Source organism: Haliotis rubra, unplaced genomic scaffold, assembly GCF_003918875.1.
Source record: "Haliotis rubra isolate DU_JTF1 unplaced genomic scaffold, ASM391887v1 Scf634, whole genome shotgun sequence".
NCBI lineage: Eukaryota > Metazoa > Mollusca > Gastropoda > Lepetellida > Haliotidae > Haliotis > Haliotis rubra.
This window is the reverse complement of record NW_025767340.1, coordinates 1-23,591: the sequence shown is the minus strand read 5'-3', so window position 1 is coordinate 23,591 and position 23,591 is coordinate 1. Positions and strand designations below refer to the sequence as shown.

Here is a 23,591-nt window from a genome sequence, read left to right as displayed (position 1 = left end):
TGCTACATAGTTACTAATATGCTACTTATGTGCTACATAGTTACTAATATGCTACTTATGTGCTACATAGTTACTAATATGCTACTTATGTGCTACATAGTTACTAATATGCTACTTATGTGCTACATAGTTACTAATATGCTACTTATGTGCTACATAGTTACTAATATGCTACTTATGTGCTACATAGTTACTAATATGCTACTTATGTGCTACATAGTTACTAATATGCTACTTATGTGCTACATAGTTACTAATATGCTACTTATGTGCTACATAGTTACTAAGATGCTACTTATGTGCTACATAGTTACTAATATGCTACTTATGTGCTACATAGTTACTAATATGCTACTTATGTGCTACATAGTTACTAATATGCTACTTATGTGCTACATAGTTACTAATATGCTACTTATGTGCTACATAGTTACTAATATGCTACTTATGTGCTACACAGTTACTAAGATACTACTTATGTGCTACACAGTTACTAAGATGCTATATTTGAGGATGTTAACACAATGGTACACTTTGACTTACACCTGCAAAACCTCGGATGAGTGCTCGGACAGCCTTGTTGTGTTCCATGAGTTGATGTAGACGGCCTGGGGTGCCGTGCAGGACACAGTACACTTCGGGGAGGAGGTCCTTGTCATACGATATCCTACAATGTCGGAGACTCACAGTGTGACTGAGTGAGCTAAGTGAGGGAAAACTGCCCCTCATCTTCAACACAATGAAATGTATTAGGAAGCAACTGTTGTGTAATGGGAAGCCATTGTTGTGCATTGGAAGCCACTGTTGTGTATTGGGAAGCCATTGTTGTGCATTGGAAGCCACTGTTTTGCATTGGGAATTCACTGTTGTGCATTGGGAATTCACTGTTGTGTATTGGAAACGATTGTTGCGTATTGGGAAGCCATTGTTGTGTATTGGGAAATCACGGTTGTGTATTGGGAAGCCATAGTTGCGTATTCGGAAGGCATTGTTGTGTATTGGGAAGCCATTGTTGTACATTGGGAAGCCACTGTTCTGTATTGGGAAGCCACTGTTGTGTATTGGGAAGCCATTGTTGTACATTGGGAAGCCATTGTTGTGTATTGGGAAGCCACTGTTGTGTATTGGGAAGCCACTGTTGTGCATTAGGAAATCACTGTTGTGCATTGGGAATTCACTGTTGTGCATTGGGAATTCACTGTTGTGTATTGGGAAGCCATTGTTGTGTATTGGGAAGCCATTGTTGTGTATTGGAAAGACACTGTTGTGTATTGGGAAGCCATTGTTGTGTATTGGAAAGACACTGTTGTGTATTGGGAAGCCATTGTTGTATATTCGGAAGCCATTGTTGTATATTCGGAAGCCATTGTTGTGCATTGGAAAGCCACTGTTGTGTATTGGGAAGCCATTGTTGTGCATTGGGAAGCCACTGTTGTGTATTGGGAAGCCATTTTTGTGTATTGGGAAGCCACCGTTGTGTGTTGAATGGTAAATTCTCAGAGCTCACCTGTCTGTGAGCACGAGGATGATGAATTCATTGAGCTCACCTGTCTGTGAGGACGAGGATGATGATGTTGAACAGACTGTCAAACAGCTCGCCGTAGGGGTGGAACTTGGACACATTCTTCTGTAGATGTGCCCTGACATAGAAAGAAAGAATAACATTTAACACTTATCAGAGGGGTACACAAAGTCCGGAGTCTAGACTACCAGTTGTCCGACTTCCATTTTTGTGGAAGCCGTGGTGGCTGAGCAGTCTAGGCGTCTGACTTTGTGTGCTGGCGATTAGGTGCCTGACTCTGAGGGTGTGGGTTCGAATCCCGGATGGGACTCAACCCAACAAAAGTACTAGAATCTGTACTTTACTAAGAAAGTGTAATCCCAAATATAACAAATGTTACATTTGACCATTTCTAAAATGGCATTGTGTATTTCATTTTAGAAGTTGATGACTAATAAGAAAGGTGTTATACTTTATGGATGACTACTATCGATGACATGTCCATATAGATTCTTATACCGCTGACAAGCAACAGTGAGGTACTACCATCTAACAGGGATTAATTGAGACAACCTGAACAACAAGCCAACAGTTCACGACATATGCTATATTTGGGAGTACATATTCTCGGTCAAGTACAGATTCTAGTACTTTTGATGGGTTGAGTCCCATCTGGGATTCGAACCCACACCCTCAGAGTCAGGCACCTAATCGCCAGCACACAAAGTCAGACGCCTAGACCGCTCAGCCACCACAGCTTCCACAAAAATGGAAGTTGGCCAACTGGTAGTCCAGATCATGGACTTTGTGTACCCCTCTGACAAGGTGTAAATTGGCATGGCTCACGTTTCGGCTGAAAGTTAGGAATACACACACAATGCCATTTAGAAAGTGGTCAAATGTAACACAACACCATGATCACCACTACCGCTGGCTATATCCCAGCTAAACCATATCCTACCCAGATTGTGAGTGGAAGACAGTGCCAACACCTACTTGAAAGGAGTCACAATCTGCCATGCAAAAGGTCCAAAACCAGGATCTTCTCCAAGTCGGAATCCATCGATGCGTATTTTCCGAGGTCGGAAATGCTCCAGCCGTCCATGGACATGTATGTGAATACTCTGTCGGTCAGTCTCCACTTGGGAAGTCCCTTGGCCTGTGCGTCGAGTGGCCTTTGACCCAGGTCGAGCTGGAAAAAATGTGACATCATTGTTTGTTTGTTCCTTGTTACACACAAGCCACAAGTCCAGCTGTACGAGGAGATTCAGACAACCCACAGCTGTACCGCTTACATGTGGAACAGATATAGATCTAGATGCGTGTATCTTAGTGTTCTGGATGTTGACACTGTGGGGAGAAGATGAAGACAACCCACAGCTGTAGCGCTAACATGTGGAACAGATGTAGATCTACCTGACTGTATCTTAGTGTTCTGGATGTTGACACTGTGGGGAGAAGATGGTGATGTAGATCTACCTGACTGTATCTTAGTGTTCTGGATGTTGACACTGTGGGGAGAAGATGGTGATGTAGATCTACCTGACTGTATCTTAGTGTTCTGGATGTCAACACTGTGGGGAGAAGATGGTGATGTAGATCTACCTGACTGTATCTTAGTGTTCTGGATGTCAACACTGTGGGGAGAAGATGGTGATGTAGATCTACCTGACTGTATCTTAGTGTTCTGGATGTTGACATTGTGGGGAGAAGATGGTGATGTAGATCTACCTGACTGTATCTTAGTGTTCTGGATGTTGACATTGTGTAAGGAGAAGATGGTGATGTAGATCTACCTGACTGTATCTTAGTGTTCTGGATATCAACACTGTGGGGAGAAGATGGTGATGTAGATCTACCTGACTGTATCTTAGTGTTCTGGATGTCGACATTGTGGGGAGAAGATGGTGATGTAGATCTACCTGACTGTATCTTAGTGTTCTGGATGTTGACATTGTGGGGAGAAGATGGTGATGTAGATCTACCTGACTGTATCTTAGTGTTCTGGATGTCCACATTGTGGGGAGAAGATGGTGATGTAGATCTACCTGACTGTATCTTAGTGTTCTGGATGTTGACACTGTGGGGAGAAGATGGTGATGTAGATCTACCTGACTGTATCTTAGTGTTCTGGATGTTGACACTGTGGGGAGAAGATGGTGATGTAGATCTACCTGACTGTATCTTAGTGTTCTGGATGTTGACACTGTGGGGAGAAGATGGTGATGTAGATCTACCTGACTGTATCTTAGTGTTCTGGATGTTGACACTGTGGGGAGAAGATGGTGATGTAGATCTACCTGACTGTATCTTAGTGTTCTGGATGTCAACACTGTGGGGAGAAGATGGTGATGTAGATCTACCTGACTGTATCTTAGTGTTCTGGATGTTGACACTGTGTGGAGAAGATGGTGATGTAGATCTACCTGACTGTATCTTAGTGTTCTGGATGTTGACATTGTGGGGAGAAGATGGTGATGTAGATCTACCTGACTGTATCTTAGTGTTCTGGATGTCGACACTGTGGGGAGAAGATGGTGATGTAGATCTACCTGACTGTATCTTAGTGTTCTGGATGTCGACATTGTGGGGAGAAGATGGTGATGTAGATCTACCTGACTGTATCTTAGTGTTCTGGATGTTGACACCTGTGGGGAGAGAAGATGGTGATGTAGATCTACCTGACTGTATCTTAGTGTTCTGGATGTTGACACTGTGGGGAGAAGATGGTGATGTAGATCTACCTGACTGTATCTTAGTGTTCTGGATGTTGACATTGTGGGGAGAAGATGGTGATGTAGATCTACCTGACTGTATCTTAGTGTTCTGGATGTTGACATTGTGGGGAGAAGATGGTGATGTAGATCTACCTGACTGTATCTTAGTGTTCTGGATGTCGACACTGTGGGAGAAGATGGTGATGTAGATCTACCTGACTGTATCTTAGTGTTCTGGATATCAACACTGTGGGGAGAAGATGGTGATGTAGATCTACCTGACTGTATCTTAGTGTTCTGGATGTCGACATTGTGGGGAGAAGATGGTGATGTAGATCTACCTGACTGTATCTTAGTGTTCTGGATGTCGACACTGTGGGGAGAAGATGGTGATGTAGATCTACCTGACTGTATCTTAGTGTTCTGGATGTTGACACTGTGGGGAGAAGATGGTGATGTAGATCTACCTGACTGTATCTTAGTGTTCTGGATGTATCTTAGTGTTCTGACATTGTGGGGAGAAGATGGTGATGTAGATCTACCTGACTGTATCTTAGTGTTCTGGATGTTGACACTGTGTGGGAGAAGATGGTGATGTAGATCTACCTGACTGTATCTTAGTGTTCTGGATGTTGACATTGTGGGGAGAAGATGGTGATGTAGATCTACCTGACTGTATCTTAGTGTTCTGGATGTTGACACTGTGGGGAGAAGATGGTGATGTAGATCTACCTGACTGTATCTTAGTGTTCTGGATATCAACACTGTGGGGAGAAGATGGTGATGTAGATCTACCTGACTGTATCTTAGTGTTCTGGATGTCAACACTGTGGGAGAAGATGGTGATGTAGATCTACCTGACTGTATCTTAGTGTTCTGGATGTTGACACTGTGGGGAGAAGATGGTGATGTAGATCTACCTGACTGTATCTTAGTGTTCTGGATGTTGACATTGTGGGGAGAAGATGGTGATGTAGATCTACCTGACTGTATCTTAGTGTTCTGGATGTTGACACTGTGGGGAGAAGATGGTGATGTAGATCTACCTGACTGTATCTTAGTGTTCTGGATATCAACACTGTGGGGAGAAGATGGTGATGTAGATCTACCTCTTAGTGTTCTGGATGTTGACACTGTGGGGAGAAGATGGTGATGTAGATCTACCTGACTGTATCTTAGTGTTCTGGATGTCAACATTGTGGGGAGAAGATGGTGATGTAGATCTACCTGACTGTATCTTAGTGTTCTGGATGTCGACACTGTGGGGAGAAGATGGTGATGTAGATCTACCTGACTGTATCTTAGTGTTCTGGATGTCGACATTGTGGGGAGAAGATGGTGATGTAGATCTACCTGACTGTATCTTAGTGTTCTGGATGGGGAGAAGATGGTGATGTAGGCCTACCTGACTGTATCTTAGTGTTCTGGATGTCCACATTGTGGGGGGAAGATGGTGATGTAGATCTACCTGACTGTATCTTAGTGTTCTGGATGTCGACACTGTGGGGAGAAGATGGTGATGTAGATCTACCTGACTGTATCTTAGTGTTCTGGATGTCGACATTGTGGGGAGAAGATGGTGATGTAGATCTACCTGACTGTATCTTAGTGTTCTGGATGTTGACACTGTGGGGAGAAGATGGTGATGTAGATCTACCTGACTGTATCTTAGTGTTCTGGATGTTGACACTGTGGGGAGAAGATGGTGATGTAGATCTACCTGACTGTATCTTAGTGTTCTGGATGTTGACACTGTGTGGGAGAAGATGGTGATGTAGATCTACCTGACTGTATCTTAGTGTTCTGGATGTCGACATTGTGGGAGAAGAGAAGATGGTGATGTAGATCTACCTGACTGTATCTTATCTTAGTGTTCTGGATGTCGACACTGTGGGGAGAAGATGGTGATGTAGATCTACCTGGACTGTATCTTAGTGTTCTGGATGTCCTGACATCTGTGGGATGAGAAGATGGTGATGTAGATCTACCTGACTGTATCTTAGTGTTCTGGATGTCGACACTGTGGGGAGAAGATGGTGATGTAGATCTACCTGACTGTATCTTAGTGTTCTGGATGTTGACACTGTGGGGGAGAAGATGGTGATGTAGATCTACCTGACTGTATCTTAGTGTTCTGGATGTTGACATTGTGGGAGAAAGATGGTGATGTAGATCTACCTGACTGTATCTTAGTGTTCTGGATGTCGACACTGTGGGGAGAAGATGGTGATGTAGATCTACCTGACTGTATCTTAGTGTTCTGGATGTTGACACTGTGGGGAGAAGATGGTGATGTAGATCTACCTGACTGTATCTTAGTGTTCTGGATGTTGACACTGCTGGGGAGAAGATGGTGATGTAGATCTACCTGACTGTATCTTAGTGTTCTGGATGTTCAGACTGCAATCAATACATAATCATGATATGGTTTGTATGTTTTGTATGTTTTGACATATTTTAAGTAATATCACTGTGTGATAATTTCATTCAGTTTCCTACAAGTTGAGAGTCAAATTGACAGTTGCATAACATCCAATCCGAGTCCTTAGGCAGATCATTCTTCTACACTTCATCCATTCAGAGAATCAGTGACACACAACATCTTACCCTTCTTCACGAATCTCATCCACAACCTCGATGAAGTTCAGACCATACTGCTTCTGTCCACGCATGTAGGTCGACATGCCCGGATCCAGTTTAAACACACACTGCAATGAAAGCTGATTGGTCTGCAGTGACATACACATAGTGAGGGTGTCAACCCATCAGCAGCAGCTATTGTCTTCTATTTCATAACATTTATTGACATGACCTCTAATGGTGATATAACATTTATTGACATGACCTCTAATGGTGATATAACATTTACTGACATGACCTCTAATGGTGATATAACATTTATTGACATGACCTCTAATGGTGATATTTAACATATCCTCGTACGCAAGAGTGAAAAGAGTTTTTGCAAATTTCGGCGAATATAGGTGGAACACTTAGACTCTTTAATTAGGCCTCCCTTCAAATGTAAAAATCACCAATTGGTACTATACCAAGAGTTGCCTCCCTGCCCTCATGAACGGTGTCGCCACCCTCTGGCCTACATAGTCACTCCTGATTTTATAGAGCTCAACACTTGAATCTCTTACAGGGAAAATCCAAAGTGTTATGTGGGGAGGATGAGGGTTATTATGAGTCAGGATAAGTATAGTGAACATCAATTTTACTCTAAAAAAATTAGTTATTTTTCCCTATCCGACTCATGCCTTTTGTTTGTATGAATCCTAATGCAGTATGAGGTGGAGAAAACAGAATACTTGGATTTATAAATTAGTGGATTTATATAGATATAACTGTAATAACCTCTAAACGGAACTTCAGAAGGCACATTGTGACTTAGATATTTCATTATAAAACCATAGGGTTTATATATTGCCATACTCGGGGTATTACAATAATAATATACTATGATATTATCAAATAAAGATATAAAGCTCTGATAGAGAAGCTATACAACTGAACATGCACTATCAGTAAAGCTTAAGGCTGGAGTAGACTTGGGTTGGGTATATACATAGCCCTAGAACCTCGGAGCGAGGTTTTCAGATAATGGAATGCATGTATAAATTATATTATATGACCTCAGAAGACTATGTGTTGTATCCGTCAATGAGGGACTGCTTTCAACTACGCGAGGACCAAGGGACCGAAATGGTGAATACCTGAGACGCCCTCGTGGTGGAGGATTCTGTGGATAGCGAGCTAGCAAACACCATGTTAGATTTCCAAAAAGCATCCTTCCAGTACTGTATTCAATGAAGAAGCAATGGTAGCGAGGGAAGCCACGCCCTGATCTCATGGGATTACGCTGCCGATATCCAGGCCTGCCGCCCCGAAGCTTAAGGCGATTAAAGTTCTCAACTATATAGAGCATGGTGGTAACGAGACTTCTGTCTGAGTTGTTGCCGCATAAGGGAAGAATAATCGCTTGAGAAATCTTCACTTTGTTTTGAACGCCGTGAAATAGATTTTGAGAGCTCTGACTGGGCATAAGCAGAGATAAGTCCAGTGTATCTTGAGATCCGGAGAATCGAGGATAGTGCAGGGATATGGAATTAACCTGTCTTGCTGACTCCTGGTAGTTGATTTTGGCGATGAACCCATCTTAATCCCAGGTGTGCTGTGTCTTTGGATTGTCATCAAACCGTTTCCCTCTCGGCACCCATTGCGAATTTCCTGACATCCCACAAGCCAAAATAGAGATAACAGGAAAAGCGCTTTCTGTAGAGAAATTCAAAGGTTGTCCCATTCCAACGGTTCATGTTTCCACTGTGAGGTGTTGTAGCACTATATTCAGACCCCAAGCTAGCTGGAACTTCCGCTTTTGGTCCTCCAATCGAAAGCACGGAGTAAGGCCAGTAACCTGGAGTCTTAGCCACCGATAACCCGCTATCATAGTTATCACAGAACCAAGCCGCAAGATATGCTGACAATGCTCCAGCCTTTTAAATGTTTGTTTTGGCTTAAGTAACACAAAATAATCTGCCACTTGTGGATGAGCAGCATCTCGCCAAATCCCTTTATTTGCCGCGTAATTTTAGAAACTGTGCCAATTCTAAGTCAGCTGCATGCCATTACGCAGAATATGCACAAGCCGCGGACCGCCGTCACCTGGTAGAATATCCTCTTGTTTAAACACATTTTAATACAGTCCATACGCGAAGCTGGAATACTTCTGGGCTTCCCGCACCTGTTTGCGTGCGGGATGTACTAATGTAGATTTGAGCGCCAGTAGCCTCTAGCGTCGGGTTGACCTACTTTCACCGTTAGGGAATGTCCACGCTCTTGGCCTGGCCAGTGGCGACCAGCGAGCTGGCGCCTCTGCCTGGTTCCATTTTCGTAGCACACTGAGGCAGTTTATTGCTGGCGCTTAAACGCACGATTGAGGCTTCCCAGGATATGCTTAGGGCCTTCAAGGTCGGCGCTGCGTAGGGTCTGGGACTGGTGACACGCACTGCCGGTAGCTGATTGTTAAAATATGTGGCTAATAGATCTATTTAGGCGCCCTATTTGCTTCGACACCGCAAGATTTCGTGATGGAGACGAATTTATTTGACGGCGGAGGGTCAAGAGAGCGCCTGCTAGCACATTCTTGGCTCCTCGAATGGACATGGCCGCCTTCGAATAGTGGTGTTTATGGACGGATGATCGGCTTGTTGGTGCTTAAAGTCGTGTGTTGTTCAGTGGATTCTCAAGCGGAGCCTTTGTTTGTTCACATAGAACGCCACTGTGTTTGAGCCGGGATGCATGAATCATTAGATGCATTCTGTAGAATGGTGCTCCTAGCAAGCGACACAGCTTCTTCATCTCTCAACATGCCGGCGGAGCTTACTTTTGTTGATTCCAGAGTAACTTGATACAGCCCTCGCTGGCGACGAGCCCTCAACCCTGGAGCCACGCCAGCTCATGGATGGGTTTTAACTCCGCTTCATGCTCAAATACCATGATTATCTTGCACCTCCTGGTCCACCATAGTGATGAGGTCTGAGATGTTTCGCAGGACCGGTTCACTGTAGGTCGCTTTGAGATGTTGCATTGATTGAAGATACCTGTAACGGGCGAATCCGTAATCTGCCTGAGACTGTCATGTCTTGGGCTGATGTGAGGAGACCCAACAGGCTCTGCCAATGTCAGAAAGTGGTAACGGAGAGTAGAAACTGGAAGTGGAACGGTCCTCAAGCGGACCCTGGAGCCAATAGTCTTCTGGTAATGTACCGATCACGGGTTGAAATGAGCCTTGGACAATCGAGATGCCTGAGTAATCCCAGATCTTGCCATGGCGCCTGTGGGTCCCACTTCAGTAAGTTTACTAACCATCCCAGCTGTAAGAGAAGCTTATGGGATGGCTTTAACTGGGTAGGCTTGAGATCGCTTCGTGATCTTGGATCTACTTGTATCCCGGGTCAGTCGGAGTAGAACCATCATGTGGAGCCCCCAGACCCATGGTAGACAGGCGGACAATAGGCTCATGGTATCCTGCGTGAATGTTTCAGGGGGCTGATGATGATTCGACTGGGAGTACTTCTCCTACTGGCAATGCAGCCCCGCCTGTGCAAATCGTAGAAGTATTTGATTCGGATACTGGATGTGTAGGGATATTAGTAGCTATCGTCTGGTAGATTTTATACTCGGCTTATACTCCATGGGGCGAATTCAACTGGCCGAATCTAGAGGTAAGATGTATCTGGGCGCGGCTTTGGTAGTTTCGCATGAGACAATTCCTGCTAGAAAAAGCCTCATGCTGTAAATGAGTCCGTATTTCTCCCTTGGAGTTTTTCTTCTTTAAAACAGAAAACCGGGGAGCAGAAGCTCGGATTCGATGCTTCACTTGATCCTAGCAATTTCATGGCCCGCTTGGTTATAGTGAGCATGGAACAGCCTCTCTCTTAACTTTGGTAGGCGTTGTGCCTATGAAGTCGAACTTGTGAGGGGTTGACTGTCGGAGGCGTGTACCTGTAGTGGGACACGGCTGTACTGAACCAAGCAAAGGTGGTACGACTCCAGCCTGCTCCCAAACCCCGCTTCTCAGCTGCTACAGCTCGCGGGAACCTCTGGGTATCCTGCCCCTTCCTGACCCTCCTCGAGAGGCTGCCATATATGGGCGACCAGTGAATTTTTCCCCGGAGCTGGCCATCTTCCTGGTCCCGTAGTTCTCTGCAGAACCAGCGGAATTTCAGATCTCCTGAGATTCCTCGGAAGTCTGGCCTGATGACTGGCTTGAAGTGTGTCCATCTAATTTAATCATAAGGGACTTCTCTGGAACCTTTAGTAGACTTCCTTGGACTGGTTGTCTATTCCTCTCCGCCAAAGATGGATGGGGAAGACCACGGGCTGCAAAAGAGTGGAGCTGTGGAAGTTCTACCCCAGCTGCAGGAAGCGAGGGAGGCCTTTGACGACGAGACTAAGGTTAAGAAGCGCCGCCGGCACAGATGTGAGATGATCTGTTAGGAAGTGCTGGTCCTTTCTTTGCATCAGTAGGGCCGGTAGTATCATCCCATCATCTTCTGGAGTACCTATTTACCAAACCTGCAGATAAGTGTTCCCCATTGACTGCTTCTAAGATCTATTTGTCAGCCAGTTACGCACCCCGCCAGTGGTTTCTATTTCTCCGCACCAGCTTTGCACTGCTGGACCTTTTAGTTTCTGGCTCTTGACATCGCTGATCAGCTTGTAGCCGGCTATCGGCGGTCTGCGCTTCCCGAAATAAGGGGGTCCATGGTGCTAGTTGAGGAACTTCTTTCTCGCTGGAAAGCTCCCGCGTAAGATGTGTAAGCCCAAACTTTCTCGTGGGAAACTATGGAAGGCTGCATCTGTGATTCCCGGGCACCTTGCAGCAATCGAGGTCGATCGGGAGGTGGTAAGTGACGGCGCCGCATCGTCTCCTCCTACTGCGGGTATGTCTCGCGCTCGAGAAGCCGCTACCTTTGAAGGCAGAGAGGATCTAGGTTGTTTTACCATCCAACATCGCATTATCTCAGTTCCTCTGAGAAAATGATGCCTCCATCATCTTCTATCCTGCATCACGAAGGAGGGGTTGATGCTCTTCTGATGTGGTGGAATGTGCAAGCCGCCAGCCCCTGCTCGTGATAGACAGCTTTGCAGGAGACCTGACTGTAGACTTGTGTGCAGGACTTGTGTGTGGTGACCTGCCAGGTGATCGGCGTGGTGATGCACGCAGGGAGACCAGCGAAGGTGAACCTGGTGGAGATCGATGTTGGTGATTCAAGGCCTATGTGGGATGACCTTCCCAGAGACCGTGAGGAGGAATTAGCTGATAGAGTTTCTCTGGCTGAAGCTTGTGCCAGTCCCTACGAAGGCCCCTTCTCAATGATGACGATCTGGGGTCAGGTGGTCCTTCTCTGCGCCCCACCCCGGGAATCACACTGACCTCTGCGAAGCCTTCCGCGGAGGTCTGCGTGGCCCTGAGTCCGCATCTAAGGATGAAGCCCGAGGAAGGTGATGATTCCTCCGCCAGCGAAGGCTAGAGATCTTGGACCTTCGGCCGAGGTGGCCTGGCATTTCTTCGAGAAGGTGGCCATTAAGTGGCTGGCGCATGCTGACAGGGGTGCCTCTGGGGTGTCGTTTGCGCTGGAGCCTTCAAGCGAAGTGCCTGCGCCCCTGGGCTGGCTGCTTTCTCCCGGCCTGTAGCGGCCCTCCACTGCGGTCAGTGGATTTGGGTCAAACAGTCTTATCTTGGATGGTCTGCTAAGCATGCAAGCAGCTCGGTGCCCTCTCTGCGATGTTAAGCATGCTGGGCCTCTTAGAGGGAGGGCTGCCATCAGTGTAGAGATATTCAGGCTGCACGGCGATCTCCCCTGCCGGGATGTCACTGTAGCTGTGTGATGCGGCTTCTTGTGGCGTGACGCTTAGGGATTGGCTGATCGGCCTCCATCTACCCGAGGCCCAGTTCGCAGCTGGAACGATTCCTGCTGAGGAAAGTTCTTGACCACTCGTAGACTTTCCCTTGGAGGCAAGACAGCTGCCCGGGGGTCACGGGTTGGGCGCTGGAGAAGACGTCCGAGGCCTCCCTCCTTGACCTTTGGCTACATGATGACGGATGTGTCTGGGGAGGCAGGACGTGCTTCTCTTGGAGGCGGCGAACTGCATCCGCCCCTCCGCCGCAGGGATTTCTAGCGGAACACCAGACGGGAGGGGGCTCGATCGCCAGCAGCTGACTGGATGGGGAATCTGATGTCTGCGGCCATGTCTAACCCTTGTTTCATGTGACTCTATCTGCGGTACGCCTCAAAGACGAAAAGATGATATTTATTAAAATGCAGAATGAGATAAATTAATGCAGTAACTGCAACGTGAATTAAACGCACAACGCTAGGAACAACTAGGGCATATTACATGTGGATCAGAGGCAGAAAAGCGTGAATCTACAAATCGTACAGATTTTCATGAACGTAAAGCTAGCTGAACAATCACGCGAACTCTACGTGAATAAACAGTAGAAATACGATAATTAATCAATACAAATAGTAAAGGATACTAGCTATACCTCTATAGTAACCTATAAGAGGTAAAAACTAAGAGATTATCAAAGGATATGTGTGTAAGGAGACACAGGCGCTCTCACATCCTGCTCACTGGGCTAAGAAGGAGAGAGGAAGCATGAGGCCAGAGGGTGGCTACACCTTTCCGCCAAAGGAGCAAGGGAGCAACTCTTGGTGAGTACCAATTAGTGATTTTATTTTGAAGGGAGCTTCAAATAAGGAGATACAAGTGTTCCACTATGTTCGCAAGAAGAAGAAGACAAGCAAAAGAGCATGAGTCAGGATAAGGAAAAATGAATATTGTTTTATGCTGAAGTAAGTAATTATCCAGCTACACCACGCTGGCTTGTTGACTTCACAAGCAGGCAACAAATCACAGATACAGAGTGTCAGAGTGGCTATAATCAAATTGTAGGTGTCGGCGTGTTTTTGTGCACAACTTGGATTTTCCACAGTGACCTGGGATTGGGAAGCTGGAGTATGGTTTGTGTTACTTTAAGCAATATTCTGGTATTATGGGGGAGACCAGAAATGGGCTAAGGGACCGTCCAAAATTTATGGCAAGGGGTGGGAGGGGATGATGATTTTTATGGAGATGCATGTACAATGGAAGTGACCCCCCCTAATGACCCCCCTGCATGTCATGTACAAAATCAATGACCCCCTTCCCCCTTCCCATATTTTTTAAGCATAATCTTTTGATATTTTGTGTACAAAATTGCTGACCCCACCCCAGTACATGTGTACAAAATTGATGACCCCCTACCTCCCCAGAACAAAAGGGTGACCCCTCTTAAAATCATCATCATCTCCCTAGCCATAAATTATGAACAGTCCCTAATCTCTTCCAGTTTTAGACAAACCAAGGGATGACTGACAACATGAGGAAGGTACCATGTCAAACAGTAACTGTATTGACTCAAGAGTATCACACTCTGCAGCAATTCTGTTTTCAACATGTAGTACATGGAACTTACTCACATCCACTGTTGTCAGACTGTCATGCATGCTCACACTGTCAACCACCGGTTTGCCAGGTTCAAACTCACTCACTTACTCCTGGAATTGTACACATCTGACTCATACCTCTACGTATATAAACTTGTTCCCAATCACAGCATCGCTCACCGTCTGGAGAAACTCCGCCTGGAAAGGGAAACAAATAACCTCACCTTCGTCAACAAAAAACGAAAAAAGTATTTCTTACTGGTAGTCCAAGCATTTTTTATGATAAATTCAACACACTTTTTAATTGTTATCTAGATCAGGGAAGAGTGTTGGCCCCTCATAATTTTTTTGTAAATAATTGACTCTGGACCAGACAATCCAGTGATCAACATCATAAGCATCGATACGCAATTGTGATACAATGACATGTGTCAACCCAGTCAGCGAGACTGAGCCTCCGATCCAGCTGGTTGCCTCTTACAACAAGTAATTGGGTTACTGAAGACCAATTCTCACCCACACCTTCATGGGTTTCAAAAATGTAGGACTCATACTGTTACAGTACAACCAGAAGTTATTGAGAATTTAAAGATAGTAATTCATTTTTTTTCACTCATTACTCACGTATTAAATGTGAATATTAGCAGAACATAACTCCAGATTCAAAGACGGGTGAACAGTTAGCATTTTGTCAAGTCACCATGGGCAGCAATGCAGGCTTCAATGTGGTGGGGCATACTACTGATCAAAGAAGTTAGAAAGTCGTGATCCATGCTGTCCCAATATCGGACCACCTCTTCTTTCATTTCAGCAATATTTCTCAGATTTTTCTTATTGACACTTTCGTTCATAAGTCCCCAAACATTTTCTATTGGATTTAGGTCAGGGCTATAGCTTGGCCAATCTAATAATGTCATATTTTGGGTCCGAAACCAGGCCTGTGAATGCTTTGAACGATGTTTTGGGTCGTTGTCCTGCTGGAAAATCCAAAAATTCCATAGAACACGTGAGCAGATGGAAGTAAATGTCCCTCGAGAATATCTGTGTACCGCTCACTGTTCATATTCCCTTCAAATACACAGAGGGGCGTTGCCCCTAACACAGATATGCCACCCCACATGTTAAATTTCGGACTGTGCTTTGGGCGCTGATACAAAGGTTTTTCAGTTTGTTTGGTCCAGAATTTCAGTGTATTAAGGAACAGCCACACAGAACTTTCATCTGAGAAAATCACATTGTCCCAGTTAAAATTTCTATGCTGTAAGCACCAGTTCAACCTTCGCTCCTTTTGTTCAAGTTTCATGATCGGTGATGGATTTCCTCGACTTTTCTGCCAACCCATTGCATGCAGCTCAGTTCTAATTGTCTCCTTACAGACAGCCACAGTTCCTCTATCAATCATATCCAGCCTTAAGTTTTCTAAACTCCTTCGTTTGTTTTTAGAAACAAGAATACCAAGCTGCCTCCTGTCACCGACAGTCAATTTTCTGGGCCTACCTGCGCCTCCGTGGTGCTCAATGCCATATCCATTGGAAATATTTTTCAAAACACGATAAACAGTGGACAAAGGGATGCCTGTTCTACTTGAAATCACTTTAGCTGATCTGATGTCATTGTTATAATACTCTAAAATCAACTTCCTCTTCTCTAAATCATCCATACTGAGGATCACTGAAAATGTCGTCTGCTAGCAAGTAAACAAAGGGGGATAACTCTTCACAAACTAATGAAAAGGATTAATGGAGTTGTCTCTCTTGAATGAAACCAAGCAATTGATAGCTGGTCAAGGTTGTGTATCCTAGAAATCCAGTTAAACATATTCCTAAAATTCTCAATAATTTCTGGTCATACTATACATACAAATGATGACGTGTCCACCTCAGACCACACGAAAAAGTGTTTCAGATACATAGTGGAGTAGGTTGCCATCTCTATGTTGCCATCAACAACAAACATCAAGTGTTGGTACAGATACAACAACCACTCCACATCACACCCCTTGACATGTCCCAGCACAAACATCAAGTGTTGGTGCAGATACAAACATCAAGTTGACATGTCCTCAGCACAGAACACAAGTGTTGGTACAGATACAACACCACTCATCACACCCTTGACATGTCCCAGCACAAACATCAAGTGTTGGTACAGATACAACAACCACTCCACATTCAAGGGGTGTGATGTGGAGTGTATGTTGTACCTGTACCAACACTTGATGTTTGTGCTGGGACATGTCAAGGGGTGTGATGTGGAGTGTATGTTGTATCTGTACCAACACTTGATGTTTGTGCTGGGACATGTCAAGGGGTGTGTGGATGTGGAGTACCAACACTTGATGTTTGGTTGTTGTATCTGTACCAACACTTGATGTTTGTGCTGGGACATGTCAAGGGGTGTGATGTGGAGTGTATGTTGTATCTGTACCAACACTTGATGTTTGTGCTGGGACATGTCAAGGGGTGTGATGTGGAGTGGTTGTTGTATCTGTACCAACACTTGATGTTTGTGCTGGGACATGTCAAGGGGTGTGATGTGGAGTGTATGTTGTATCTGTACCAACACTTGATGTTTGTGCTGGGACATGTCAAGGGTGTGATGTGGAGTGTATGTTGTATCTGTACCAACACTTGATGTTTGTGCTGGGACATGTCAAGGGGTGTGATGTGGAGTGTATGTTGTATCTGTACCAACACTTGATGTTTGTGCTGGGACATGTCAAGGGGTGTGATGTGGAGTGGTTGTTGTATCTGTACCAACACTTGATGTTTGTGCTGGGACATGTCAAGGGGTGTGATGTGGAGTGGTTGTTGTATCTGTACCAACACTTGATGTTTGTGCTGGGACATGTCAAGGGGTGTGATGTGGGGTGTGGTGTGTGTTTGTTGTATCTGTACCAACACTTGATGTTTGTGCTGGGACATGTCAAGGGGTGTGATGTGGAGTGGTTGTTGTATCTGTACCAACACTTGATGTTTGTGCTGGGACATGTCAAGGGTGTGTACCAACACTTGATGTGGAGTGTATGTTGTATCTGTACCAACACTTGATGTTTGTGCTGGGACATGTCAAGGGGTGTGATGTGGAGTGGTTGTTGTATCTGTACCAACACTTGATGTTTGTGCTGGGACATGTCAAGGGGTGTGATGTGGAGTGTATGTTGTATCTGTACCAACACTTGATGTTTGTGCTGGGACATGTCAAGGGGTGTGATGTGGAGTGGTTGTTGTATCTGTACCAACACTTGATGTTTGTGCTGGGACATGTCAAGGGTGTGATGTGGAGTGGTATGTTGTACCTGTACCAACACTTGATGTTTGTGCTGGGACATGTCAAGGGGTGTGATGTGGAGTGGTTGTTGTATCTGTACCAACACTTGATGTTTGTGCTGGGACATGTCAAGGGGTGTGATGTGGAGTGTATGTTGTATCTGTACCAACACTTGATGTTTGTGCTGGGACATGTCAAGGGGTTGTATCTGTGTCCCAGATGTGGAGATACATCACACCCTTGACATGTCCCAGCACAAACATCAAGTGTTGGTACAGATACAACAACCACTCCACATCACACCCCTTGACATGTCCCAGCACAAACACCCCCTACCTTTCCCTCCTGAACTCTAGCTGGGTCCCAGAACTCCTGGATCCATTCATTCTTGTCTTCATCCACCAGAGTTGGTACGTTGACCCCTACACAACATAGGCAACTCATCACATACCAAGTAAACGTCTACACCCAGAAAACCTTTGTGATTTGCTTAATGGTTGTTACGTGCCCTGATCAGCAATATTCCAGCTTTATGACACTGACCTGTCAATAAACAAGTCTAGACCTGAAAACAGTGATTCCTACCATCCTGTGATGGCATATGATCACACAAGTCACTGCCCACTCATATTACATGGACATAATACCATGGACCAGGCCACACTGAGGACTAAGGCTGTAACGATTCACTCACATATTCGATGAATCGAACCGTAGCTTTTCATGAATTCAATTCGTTATTTGTGGTCACCAGAACCGAATACTAATGAATATTTACGATTTTTTTAAGGGAGCATGTTTTACTTGAACCCTTATGTCCTTTCCAAACTGAGATATGCAAGAATTGAATATGTACTAGCATTGCAATAGTGCAAGTCATGTTAGTTTGCCAAGGCCGCACATGGTACTGTCGATTATAACTATTACATACCAAATTTGAGTGTCATGAGATCACTGGTTATTACTGTGACAAATCAAAACTGTCAACATGGGCATTCCATATTGTGCATCAATCACTTAACTACAATATTGTATTCGTGAATAATTATTCGTATTCGTTACCCAATATTCATGATACATATCATATTCGCCACATAGTGTATTTGTTGCAGCACTACTGAGGACCGCAGGAAACCTGACACTGGCAACAGTTGTCAGTGATTTTAATTATCTCCCCTTACTTACCCAGGAGTTTGTGGTATGGATGGTTGTACATAGCGTCAATGTCCTTCATTAAACAGTTCACAAAGATTGACACTCCCTGCAACAAGTACAACATGTGCATCAGGCATCATCTTCAATATCTTCACCATCATCATCATCATCATCATCATCATCATCATCATCATCATCAACTTAATTTTTGACATAACCAACATCATCTACATTATCGACATCACTTTCATTAACACCATCAACTTCATCATCAGGTTCATGGACTTCATCATCATCATCATTATCATCATTACAATAATATCTGACCTCCGTTGCCTGGACTTCATCATCATCATCATTATCATCATATTCCAGCCACCAGGTACTCCAAGCGTATCTGGACGAGGTGAGACTGGGAGTAGAAGGTGCCATGGAATATGGTTGGTCCCACCAAGGCAACCATCACCTGGGTCTGTCAACAATGTCAGCATCCCTCATCATTCAATGGTACAGGATACATCATCATTCAATGGTACAGGATACATCATCATTCAATGGTACAGGAATCCCTTGGTTTTATTTGGTCCATTTTACAAATAACTGTTCCCATCAACACACGGTGTTTTGCTTTAGTTTTGTTTTTTGTTTTGTGGGAAGGTAATTAGAGTTTTTGTGAAGATCATCTCAGATGTTTATGTTGAGTAACATCTGGGGAAAGGCTGACTGTTGCACTGGGGTCAAGTAGCATTATCTTTACCATTATCTCTTATCATTAACTTTACCATTAACTTTTACCATTATCTTTCCCATTATGTTTCATATTAACTTTACCAATATCTTTACCATTAACTTTACTAATAACTTTATCAGTAACTTTACCATTACCTTTACCATTATTTTCCCATTATCTTTTACCATTAACATTATCATGATCTTTACCATTATCTTTATCATTAACTTTACCAATAACTTTATCAGTATCTTTTTTCCATTATCTTTCATATTAACTTTACCATTAACTTTACCATAATCTTTTACCACAAACTTTACAATTAACTTTACCACTAACTTTACCATTATCTTAACCATTATCTCTTTGCAGTATCTTTACCACTAACTTTACCATTATTTTTACCATTATCTTTACCACTAACTTGACCATTATCTTGACCATTATTTTTACCATTATCTTTACCATTAACTAGACCATTATCTTAACCATTATCTTTATCAGTATCTTTGCCATTATCTTTACCATTAAGTTTACTATTATCTTTCCCATTAACTTTACCAATATTTTACCATTAACTTTACCATTATCTTTACCATTAACTTTACCATTAACTTTCACATTAACTTTACCATTATCTTTCCCATTAACTTTCCCAATATCTTTACCATTAACTTTACCATTAACTTTACTCATTATCTTTACCATTAACTTTACCATTATCTTTACCATTAACTTTACCATTAACTTTCCCAATATCTTTACCATTAACTTTGCCCTTTATCTTTCATATTAACTTTCCAAATATCTTTACCATTATCTTTACCATTAACTTTACCATTATCTTAACCACTAACTTTACCATTATCTTTACCATTAACCATTAACTTTTACCACTAACTTAACCATTACCTTTACCATTAAGTTAACCATTATCTTTACCATTAACTTTTACCATTATCTTAACCTTTAACTTTACCATTAACTTTACCATTAACTTTCACATTAACTCTTACCATTATCTTTCCCATTAACTTTCCCAATATCTTTACCATTAACTTTACCATTATCTTTACCACTAACTTTACCATTATCTTAACCACTAACTTTCCCTTGCCATTAACTTTCCCAATATCTTTACCATTAACTTTGCCCTTTATCTTTCATATTAACTTTCCAAATATCTTTACCATTATCTCTTTACCATTAACTTTACCATTATCTTAACCACTAACTTTACCATTATCTTTTTTTACCATTAACTTTACCACTAACTTAACCATTACCTTTACCATTAAGTTAACCATTATCTTTACCATTAACTTTACCATTATCTTAACCTTTAACTTTACCATTCTCTTTACCAATAACTTTACCATTAACTTGACCATTATAACTTGACCATTAGTTTTACCAATAACTTGACCATTGTCTGTACTATTAATTTTACCATTAACTTTAAGAATAACTTTACCATTGTCTTTACCATTAACTTGACCATTATCTTTACCATTAACTCTAGCATTAACTGTACCATTATCTTTACCATTAACTTTACCATTAACTTTACGATTACCCTTACCATTAACTGTACCATTAACTTTTACGATTATCTTGATCATTATCTTTACCATTATCTCTACCATTATCTTTACCATTAACTTTACCATCTTTCCCATTAACTTTACCATTATCTTTACCATTGTCTTTACCATTAATTTTACCATTAACTTTTACCATTAACTTTCCCGGGAGTAGTTGTGATTCCTCTGTATCCAACATACCTGTAGTATTCATCTGACTGGTACAGATCGGCCAGGGTTGGGTGTGATATTTTCCATGAGCCACTTGTATCTCTGTAGGGCTGTCGGGTTGACCGGCCCCAGGACACTGGACAGACCCCACACAATCTCGTTGTCCTTTTGGGGTGTACAGATTCAGCACAGGTGTCTCCCCTGTAGGGGCCCCTGGGAAATAAAAAGTGCATGGCGCGTGTAGTGGTGTGTGTTTCTCACCCACGGTAGCAGTGACAGTGGCAGGTTGGATATCACCATTCATTATCAGTTCATCAGTTCGGATCAGTCCAAGATTCTGATGAGATTGATCACTGTTCCCTATCTATTGTGACTTCTATTGTGATTATAATTCACTTACCCAACACATATTCAATTTTTTCGGGGCTGTGTGAATCTCTGTAAAATCTGAAACATGTAAAATGTACATTCAAAAATTGATTTTGATACGAAAGACCAAATGTTGCGCTAAGATAACTATGCCATCAATGATTGAGCATCACGTCATTTGAGCCAAAGTAGACATTGATAACCAAACATAACAGTGTCAAAGGTTGTTCCACTCAAGACTTTCAAGTCGTTTGCCTTCAGTTCACCTATATAATTACCATCAGTAAGTGGCCATCATGGCCATATAAAACTATGTGAGAATGGTAGTTTAAGTATTATTAAGACTGAATTCAAATATAGTGAATAACTTACTTCTCTACATATGGACGGAGTCGAGATGCAGGCCGGGTAGGGATTATAATGCAGCTTCTTGCGCCCATTAACATATGGAGGAGCTGCCTGAGGTTCTCCTCCATCCTTGTGTCCTCCATATACTGTCTGATGTAGTGCAGGACTGTACTGCATTACCAAGCGGGGTCTTCGCACAGCTCCATGTGAAGTCTCAGACAGCGGCTGCATCATACACAAGCAAGTTGTATGTCTGTGGCGATGGCCAATGGCAGCAAATGATCACAAAAGAGGACTACATGAACGCTAAACTCTGATGTGTAATGAACGAAAGACATCAAAAGAAGGCAGTTTCTACATCTGATGTAAGATAATGCTGCAATATGACAGTATGTCCCACACTATCTCATACAAGATGTTGATGACAATGCTAAGGTCAAATCAAGCACAAGCCAATCCATGTCTTCAAACCTTTCAGAAATAAAATGGACTGGCTGTTCCAAACTAAATGTGTAAAAAGTTCTGACTCTAGTGAGTTTCAAGCATCAATGTGTACCTCACCCACAGCAAGGATAGCTTCAAAACTTTGTATTAGGCAAGAAATGCCTCTTCCCTCACAGGTCAGACAAAGCATGCTCTCTACCTCTATGCCCTCACAGGTCAAACAAAGCATGTTCCTACCTCTGTGATCTCACAGGTCAGACAAAGCATGTTCCCTACATCTATGCCCCCACAGGTCAGACAAAACATGCTCTCTACATCTATGCCCTCACAGGTAAGACTGACTGACTGACTGAGCTTTAGTTTTTACGCCGCTTTTAGCAATATTCAAGCAATATCACGTGCGGGGACACCAGAAATGGGCTTAACACATCATGCCCATGTGGGGAATCGAACCCGATACTCTGGCGCGACGAGCCAACGCTTTAACCACTAGGCTACCCCCACCTCACCCCCACAGGTCAGACAATGAATGCCTCCTATCTCTATGCCCTCACAGGTCAAACAATGAATGCCTCCTACCTCTATGCCCTCACAGGTCAGACAAACCATGCCTCCTACCTCTATGCCCCCTCACAGGTTAGACAATGAATGCCTCCCACCTCTATGCCCTCACAGGTCGGACAAAGCATGCTCTCTACCTTTATGCCCCTCACAGGTCAGACAAACCATGCCTCCCTACCCTCTATGCCCCTCACAGGTAAGACAAACCAAGCCTCCTATCTCTATGCCCTCACAGGTCAGACAAACCATGCCTCCTACCTCTATGCCCCTCACAGGTCAGGACAATGAATGCCTCCTACCTCTATGCCCTCACAGGTCAGACAAACCATGCCTCCTACCTCTATGCCCCTCACAGGTCAGGACAATGAATGCCTCCTACCTCTATGCCCCTCACAGGTCCATAATCTTTATGACAGACATGCTCTCCCTACCTTTATGCCCTCACAGGTCAGACACAATGAATGCCTCCTACCTCTATGCCCCTCACAGGTCAGACAAACCATGCCTCCTACCTCTATGCCCTCACAGGTCAGACAATGAATGCCCCTCACACAGGTCCAAAGCATACCTCTATGCCCTCACAGGTCAGGACAAAGCATGCTCTCTACCTTTATGCCCTCACAGATCAGGACAATGAATGCCTCCCTACCCAAACTATGCCCCCTACAGGTCACAGCATGCTCCATGCCCCCACAGGTCACCATGCCTCCAGGTCAGACAAACCATCCTCCTACCTCT

General features: G+C 43.7%; 1 protein-coding gene across 1 annotated transcript in view; it reads right to left on the bottom strand.

Annotated features, from left to right (window-relative positions):
• Positions 1 to 22,559, bottom strand: part of LOC124256656 — an 85,556-nt gene extending 62,997 nt beyond the window's left edge. The window contains exons 1-14 of the mRNA XM_046690630.1: positions 22,530 to 22,559; positions 21,873 to 22,073; positions 21,180 to 21,296; positions 19,018 to 19,119; positions 18,975 to 18,983; positions 18,678 to 18,753; positions 17,829 to 17,914; positions 14,361 to 14,420; positions 6,826 to 6,926; positions 6,554 to 6,557; positions 6,397 to 6,424; positions 2,498 to 2,693; positions 1,548 to 1,640; positions 544 to 667 (exon numbers count right to left, since the gene is read on the bottom strand). Coding sequence (XP_046546586.1) covers positions 544 to 667; positions 1,548 to 1,640; positions 2,498 to 2,693; positions 6,397 to 6,424; positions 6,554 to 6,557; positions 6,826 to 6,926; positions 14,361 to 14,420; positions 17,829 to 17,914; positions 18,678 to 18,753; positions 18,975 to 18,983; positions 19,018 to 19,119; positions 21,180 to 21,296; positions 21,873 to 22,073; positions 22,530 to 22,559 — 1,227 coding nt within the window. The remainder of the gene's footprint in view (positions 1 to 543; positions 668 to 1,547; positions 1,641 to 2,497; positions 2,694 to 6,396; positions 6,425 to 6,553; positions 6,558 to 6,825; positions 6,927 to 14,360; positions 14,421 to 17,828; positions 17,915 to 18,677; positions 18,754 to 18,974; positions 18,984 to 19,017; positions 19,120 to 21,179; positions 21,297 to 21,872; positions 22,074 to 22,529) is intronic.
• Between the last annotated feature and the right edge of the window lie 1,032 nt (positions 22,560 to 23,591).